Below are 7872 nucleotides of genomic sequence, written 5' to 3' on the forward strand. Positions count from 1 at the left end.
GGAGTGAGGGAGGCTTGCTGGCAATTACCCCTAGGCTCACAGCGGGAACCAAACAGATCTGGGCCAAAATGGGTGACATTTTTTGATACACCCACATTCATTCCTGGCCATTCAGCAATTCATCCATGGCATCTCCAGATGCAAAAATACTGCGCTCACAAATTCCATAAGCCTTGAGAGTTGGCGGAAACCTTAGAGACCATCCAAATATCTAGAAGTGTCCTTGAAGCCTCTCTTTCCTTCATTCTCCACTTCTAATCCATGAGCAAGTCTTTCTGGTCTACCTCCAAAATATTTTCTGAACCTGTTCATGTTCACCAGGGCCACTGCTGCCACCCTGGTTCTGGCCACCAACATCTTGTACCTCCAACTGGCTTTCCTGTTTTCATTTTATCAGTGCTTCCGGAAACCACACACATACATTCTTCATGTGTAATTCAAATAATCCACACGCCTGCTTAAAGCTCCAAGAGTTTCCCCAGCACCCAGAATAAAATCCCAATTCTTTACCAGGTGTGTTAGTTTCCTGGGGCTGCCTTAACAAAGTACCACAACCTAGACAGCTAAAACAACAGCAATTGATTCTCTTACAGTTCTGGAGGCCAGAGATCAAGGTTTCAGGAGAGCCGTACTCCTTCGAAAGGCTCCAGGAGAGAATCGTTCCTTGCCTCTTCCCTAGTTTCTGGTGTTGGCCATCGGTCTTCGGCATTCCTTGGCTTGCAGCTGCATCACTCCAATCTCTGCCTCTGTCATTATATCACCTTCTCCCTGTATGTCTCTGTATTCACATGCATTTTCCTCTTCTATGAGGATGCCTGTCAGTTTGGATTAGGGCCCACCCTAGTGACCTCATCTTAACTTGATTACATCTGCAAAGACCCTATTTCCAAATAAGGTCACATTCAAATGTACCAGGAGTTAGGACTTCAGTATATCTTTTGGGGGGACATAAGTCAACCATAACACCAGGCTTACTCGGCCCCACACAGCATGGCCCTGCCTCTCCTCTCTCTCACGTCCTGCCCCCTGCCCTCTCACACACTGGGCTCCCACCACACCAGCCTTCTCCCCATCTGCACACGCACCATGCTCAACCCATCTTGCACTGGTTGTAGTTCTGCCTGGATTGCTCTCTCTCTTATCTTTGCACAACTGGCTCCTACTTATCATTCACCTTAAATGTCACACCCTCCAAAAGCTCCTCTCTGACCCCCCCATTTAAAGCGTTTCAGAGAATCACATCACCCCATCTCAATTCTCTGCACAGCGTTGTCACTCTGATATTGCCTGATGCATTTGTTCACTGGTTTACTGTCTGTCTTCTCCCTCCAAGATGTCAGCTCCATGCACGCAGGGAACTTTTCTATCCTGTTCACGCCTGTGGTCCAATGCCTAGAAGAGTGCCTGGCATCAGGCTCTCAAAAAATATATGTTGAATAAAATGAGTCAATTCTTTATTTTACAGATGAGGAAACTAGGGAGCAGTAAAATGATCACATGGGTATTTCTACAAAACTACATACCCTGGATGTAGAACACAGATGTCCCTCTAAACCAGTGACCAGCACACTTTTTCTGTAAAAGGCCAGAAAGTATTTTAGGCTTTGCAGGCCATACAATCTATGTCACAGCCACTCAACTCCGCCAAAGGCAGTCAGAGATAATATGTAAAGCAGAGTGTGGCTGTGTTCCAATAAAACCTTATTCATGGACACTGAATTTGAATTTCATATAATTTTCACATGTCACAAATCTTGTTCTTCTTTTGATTTTTTTTCAACAGTTTAAAAAGGTAAAAGAATATCTGTAGCTTACAGGTCATACAAAAATAGGCAGCAGGCTGGATATGGCCCAGAGGCCGTAGTTTACCAACCTCTGCTCTAAATTTATGCATGTCTATCGACAGACATGATACACCGTTTTTGGAAAGCACAGTAGTAACAGTAGCTCATGCCAAGCCCTGTACTAAGCACTATAGCATAAGAGCACATACCTGATACAGTACGCAATGTATTATCCCCAAATTAACAAATAAGAAAAACTGAAGGTCAGAGATATTAAGCTTTTACTCAACATAACACAGAATTAAGTGACAGCCATAGAAGCGGAACTCAGGCAGTCTGACTCGATTATGCTATACTCTGACTTTGTTGCATAATAAAATGATATTAACAACAAGGATGATATTAACAACAAGCTGAAAGTAATCACTAACTAATATTCCGGGAACTGTTTACAGCACTGTACATAGACAAACTGGTATCTATTCCTTACAGTAATTCTATCAGGCAAGAATTCTTTCATCCCCATTTTGCAGATGAGGAAACATAGGTGCAAGAGTTCACTCTGCTTGCAGGAGGCAGAGCCTGGACTGAAGCCCAAGCCATTCATTCCAAAGCCCTCCTCCTGTCCCAGGCTGTGAGCATGTCACCAGCCGGCCCCGGTCCCCTCCCATCCCACTTACTGGCCACCTGCAGCCACACTTGGAACCACCGAGTCTCGTTCAGGTCCTCCCGGCAGGTGTAGTTCCCCTCGTCCAGCAGGCTCAGCGCCTCGATGTGCAGGGAGCTGGCATTTGCCAGAGAGAAGCGCGGCTCGGCTGGCAGGAGGCTGGAATTGGAGGACAGGAGGAAGACAGGCTCCGAGTCATTCCGGTACCAGGTCACTAGGCCCCTCGGTCCTGAGATATTGCCACAGTGCAGAGTAATGTTCTCGTGAACTTCTCCGATGACAACAGCCTCCAGTCCTGTACAAGGAAAGGTCAGGCTGTTACTACCTTCATTGATCTCTGAACAACCTCCTTTTTGCACAGTCCCTCCGCATTAGAATTAAAAGAAAAAGTCAGGTGTCTGTTTGTAAGATGCAGAGCCTCCACCCTGTCAGGAATCTTGGCCAATTTTGATGTTAATGAACTTGTGTTAGACCACAATAACAAACATAGCCCCAACACGCTCCCCCACTGTCTATGCCCTTCACTGGGTCACTCTACAGTGCCCCCCACTCTGACCCAGGGCTCGGCCATGTGAGTTGCTTTGGCCAAGGGGATGTTAGCAAATGTGATGCAAGCAGAGGCTTAAAAAGCACTTGTGTAATTGGGCGCGCTCACTCCCACCTTCTGCCATCACCTTGAGAAAGACATGCCCAGGTTAGGTCCCCGGGGGAGGACGAAAACTACATGGTGCAGATCCCAGTTGTCCCAGTCATCCCAGGTGAAGCCATTCTAGATCAGCCTTCAGCCACTCGGTGGACGCCCAGACATATGAGTGAGCCCAGGCAAGGTCAGCAGAGCCAACCAGCCAACCACCCCACGCCCTTGAGCAATAAGCACTTATTGTCATTTTGTGATTGTTTGTTACGCAGCATTATTGTAGAACAAATAACTGATACAGAACCCAAGTGCTTCTATTTGCCTAGAACTCCAGAACGATGGAAGGAAGAGGGCTGTGTTTCCTCTTGCCTGCTGCTCTCTCTGGCTTCTTTTTCAGGTGATGAAAATGTTCTGGAATTAATTAGTGGTGATGGTTGCACAATCTTGTGAATACACTAAAAACCTGAACTGTACACATTAAAAGAGTGAATATTGGGGCCGGCCCGGTGGCGCAAGCGGTTAAGTGTGCGCGCTCCGCTGCGGTGGCCTGGGGTTCACGGGTTCGGACCCCGGGTGCACACCGACGCATTGCTTGGCAAGCCATGCTGTAGCAGCATCCCATATAAAGTGGAGGAAGATGGGCATGGATGTTAGCTCAGGGCCAGTCTTCCTCAGCAAAAAATGAGAAGGATTGGCAGGTGTTAGCATAGGGCTGATCTCCTCACAAAAAAAAAAAAAAAAAAGGACTGAATATTATGGCATGTAAATTATATCTCAGTAAAGTTGTTATAAAAAAATAAACTGCCTTCTGCCTCTGGACATCCTTCCCCTGTCTCTGGACATCCTTCCCTTTTATAAAAGAAAGAGCTACAGTTATCTGGCCTTTTCTCTGGTTAGAAGAGGCTCCATTTGAAAGACGAGAAGCCAGCCTGGAGCCACAGGACCTTCCGATTCTCCCCATCTTGGCCTCTCCATTCCCAAAAGCCAGGACAAGATGAAAAAAAAAAAATCTAAGCCACTTGCAAGAAGGCAGAGAATGTCATCTCATGCTACAGATTCCAATACAGCAAGAAATGTTTCTTTAACCTGTTTAAAGAGCAGGTGAGAATTATTTTTAAATGACTAGGCCTGGGAACCCACATTTTCAGGGGCAATCCCCACCGAGGAGAGGGGATGAACTGTAGAATTACAGATGCAGTATGTGTTCAAGGGACCTGCAGGCCTCCTGCCTCCTTGGCTCCTCGGCAAAGGAATAAGGGAACTTGGAAAAGCCCTGGTGAAACTTCAGTCTTGGAACTTGAGCTAAGATCGTCTTCACTTCCAGGGAGGAACATGACATAATCACAAAAGAAACCATTTTACGACACTTCACTTCTCCTCCTGGCTTTGCTCGCTCCATTCTTTTAAACTGCTGAAGCTGCAGATGACCTTAGAGATCCTGTAGTCTTGAGATGTTGCAGCCCTGTGGGCTGGGTTAAAGACGAGATAGGATGAGTCCTGGCTCAGTGCAGAAGAACACAGTCATTGATTAGTGATGTCTGACACGGACATGGAAATGGTAGTCTTGAGAGTGCACTAGTTCCATGCCTGATGGTCCTATACTCCCTCATTTTACAGTTGAGAAAACTGAGGTTCAGAAACCTGAAGTGATTTACTTCAGGTGCTATGCAAGTCATGGGGAGAGCTAGGATTGCCATTCAGCTTTTCACTCAGAATGCTGGATTGGAATCATACTGGAATGAAACAGTATGAATGAATGGGGATTCACTTTCCTCTCCCAACCAGACAAAGTGAGACAATAAGACACAGTAACAGTTTGTGTTTCTAAAAGTCATTTACATGGTGTCCAGAGGACCCCCGAATGTCCCCCAACCTTAAATTAAGAATATGGACCAAAGGAGGTAGCAATATAAATGACCATTTTCCAGTGCCGCCCTCATATTATCATTTACAGAGTTGGGATTGTACCCAAACATTTATTTTTTTCCTAGCAACTTTTCCCCAAGAATAACCCAGCATTTACTATCTGAGGTGACAGTGGGGGCATGAATGTTGTCTGGCATTAAGTGACAGGAGAGAGACAATTTTTCCCCCCAAGACAATTCCCAACTTGCAAAACAAACAACAAAATTACACCAAGCTAGGGAAGCCCCCGGGCACTGTACACAAAGGTGAACCTGGCCTGGGCATCAAAATAACTGGGCAAGGCAGTGGGGGAGTGTCCTTGTGTGGTGAGCCGCAGCCAACTACAAGCTGGTTCATTCCAGTATGATGATTCCAACCCAGCGTTCTGATGTCCCGAGGCCCCTGACGTTCACAGTGCAGTAAACACCGCAGACAGCTGGGAAAGGAGAATAAACAATCACCTCTAACTTCTGGAGACCGACAATCGGAGACTACATCCTCTCCTCCTCCCCTCAGCACAGTGACCACTAAGTCAGATGCCTGGAGGGGCCAGCAGGTAAGGTCCACGACTGAAGAGGGCCAGGAGTAAGTGCTACAACAGGGGGAGGTGGAACAAATTTGGGGTCACATGTCCTAGATAAAAGGGGGTGACCACTGCTCAGTTGCAGGGAGGAAAGCAGACCTAGTGCTGCGAGATCTTCAGATTTTTCCAGACAAACTGAAAATTTAGATTATGGGAAATTTTACTGTTTTCAAAAGATTGCTGAAAAAAAAGCAAAATAAAAACTTGTGTGAGCTGAACAATTAATTAGGAACTTTTGGCACTTGCTGCTAGGAAGCTCAGAGCACAATTTCTTCAGGAACCCACAAGAAGAGATCAGCAGAGTATGCTGGACAACACAGAAAGTGGCACTCTGCAAGCATTCTGGCTAACTACATTGCCTCCTGGCTCCATCTCCTTTCCTCCACCCAAGTCCCCTCGCTGCTTGTCACAATCCCCTGCACTCAGTAGACATGCATTCACTGTGGAATTAAAATCAAAAATATTTTTTCATTCTATATTTCTTTTTACATTCTATATATTATTTGAAGCAACTAGCTAGTCTTTATTGTTACAAGGCAGCATGTAGATGAAGCATTTAAGACCTTTGCTAATCATGTCAAGTAGAAAAGGTCAAGTCAAGTGTAAGGGGATGTTTTTGGAGGTCTGAAATTATTTCAGAATAAAAAGTTTTTTTAAAAAAAAAAGTGAAAGAGGAAGGCACAGCTTTGAAGGCGCTCGTCTGCACAGGTTGGCTTGCAGGGGTGTGTAGGGAAATCCACAGGTTACAGGTGTAAGGGAAGTTCAACCTTGGGCAGAGGGAGGAGAGAAAAATAAAGGAGCTTCTTCGAGTTTGAGCACCAGCTCAGCAGGTAAAACCAGATAGCGAATTTACATCTGACGCTTTAAAAAATACAACTCTTTCCCCCCTACACGTGCCTCTTCAGTTTCCCATCCTCAAAATTTCCATCTTCAAAATTCCCATCACCGCAAGCCCTTTGCAGCCTGGCCGGGTGCCCACTCCAACAGAGTGGGGATGGGATATCTCGCCCTCCATCAAGCGCCCGGGAAAATTCCTTCCTGCAGAGAGAGCTGAGCTGCGAGCAGGAAACTCAAGACCCTCCCGGGGCGGTTTCGGGGCCGCGGCCACAACCGGATCCCGCGGAGCCGGAGGGAATTCGGTCCCTGGCTGTCCCCTCCCGACTGCTGCCTGGCAAAACTCAACTTCCCCCTCCAGATCGCGGCCCCGTACCTGCGGCGCCCCAGCGGGCCAGCAGCGCCCCGAGGCAGACGAGGACCCGCGGCTCGGGCGCCCGGATGCCTGCGGCCATCTCGCCCCAGATGCGGGCAGGGGTCCCTCAGGAAACGCGGGCTCCGGCTGGGCTGGGTGCGCGCCCCCCGGCCCCGGCCCCTGGGGTACTAAGGGCTCCTCTCAGGTCCTCCGAGCGGCAGAGGAGTTCCGCTCTCCGCAGCCCCCAGGAAGGATGCTTGGGGTGAGCCCGATGTCCGGGGCCGGGATCTGTGCTGGGCGCCGGCGCGACTGTCTCTGCGAGCGCCCGGCCCGGGGTGGGAGGGCGCACCCCGCCCCCTGGACCGCCACCCTCTCCGGCTCGCGGAAAACAACAGGAGCGGGGCTCCCTGCCTCCTCCCATCCAGGCGGGAGCCCAACTTCCTCTACCTTGGCCCGGGGGGAGGGCTTTATGCAAAGGGCGCGCTCCCGGGTGCGCCGAGCCCAGTCCAGCCGCCCAGGGGAGGAGCGCGGAGGCTGGTCCCTCCCCGAGCCCGCTGCGCCCGGGACGGCAGCCGAGTCGCGGGGACGGCTGGGTCCGGCAGAGCCCCGCCGCTGCCGCAGCACGGCACCCCCCCGCCCGCCCGCCCGCCGCTCCTCCCCGGCCCCCGGCTGCGGCCCCCGGAGAGCGTCGCGAGGCGGAGGCGCCGGCTGCCAAGCTGCAGGATTCAGGGCCCCGCCGGCGTCCCAGCTTAGCTCGTCTAGGGAGTCTCATTTGTTTCCCTGTGCTCAGAGCGGACGCCAGGGCCGCCATCGCTGCCCTTTTTTACCCTCTGCAGGACGAAGGCAAGTCTGGAGCAGGAGAAAGATGATCCCAGAGACCTCCCAGCCAAGAGCAGCCACGGGACTCCTGTCCTGTTAACTGGCTGAAACCGCACAGACCGAGGGCCCAGGGGTCAGCGGAACTTGGTCCTCCGGAGCCTTTTTGTTTTCCCTTTTTAGTACCCCACCCCCATCCAGTCTGATTCCCAGAGAGCTACGTTCCCGGGCTAAAATCTCTCTCTGCCACACCCCCATCCCATCCTTCTGTCCCCGGGAAGACACGGTTAT

The 7872-nt window shown here is 49.9% G+C and overlaps 1 protein-coding gene across 5 annotated transcripts in view; it reads right to left on the reverse strand.

The window, feature by feature from the left end:
- Positions 1-7210, reverse strand: part of VSIG10 (V-set and immunoglobulin domain containing 10) — a 32968-nt gene extending 25758 nt beyond the window's left edge. For 4 of the 5 annotated variants that reach the window (XR_009216843.1, XM_058531524.1, XM_058531523.1 and 1 more), the window contains exons 1-2: positions 6787-7210; positions 2465-2746 (exon numbers count right to left, since the gene is read on the reverse strand). Coding sequence is in view for 4 of the 5 variants with exons in the window: in XM_058531524.1 (XP_058387507.1) it covers positions 2465-2746; positions 6787-6865 (361 nt within the window). In the remaining variant the exon portion in view is untranslated. The remainder of the gene's footprint in view (positions 1-2464; positions 2747-6786) is intronic. The other variant, XM_058531521.1, reaches the window with a different exon arrangement.
- Between the last annotated feature and the right edge of the window lie 662 nt (positions 7211-7872).

This window comes from Diceros bicornis, chromosome 35, assembly GCF_020826845.1.
Source record: "Diceros bicornis minor isolate mBicDic1 chromosome 35, mDicBic1.mat.cur, whole genome shotgun sequence".
Lineage (NCBI taxonomy): Eukaryota > Metazoa > Chordata > Mammalia > Perissodactyla > Rhinocerotidae > Diceros > Diceros bicornis.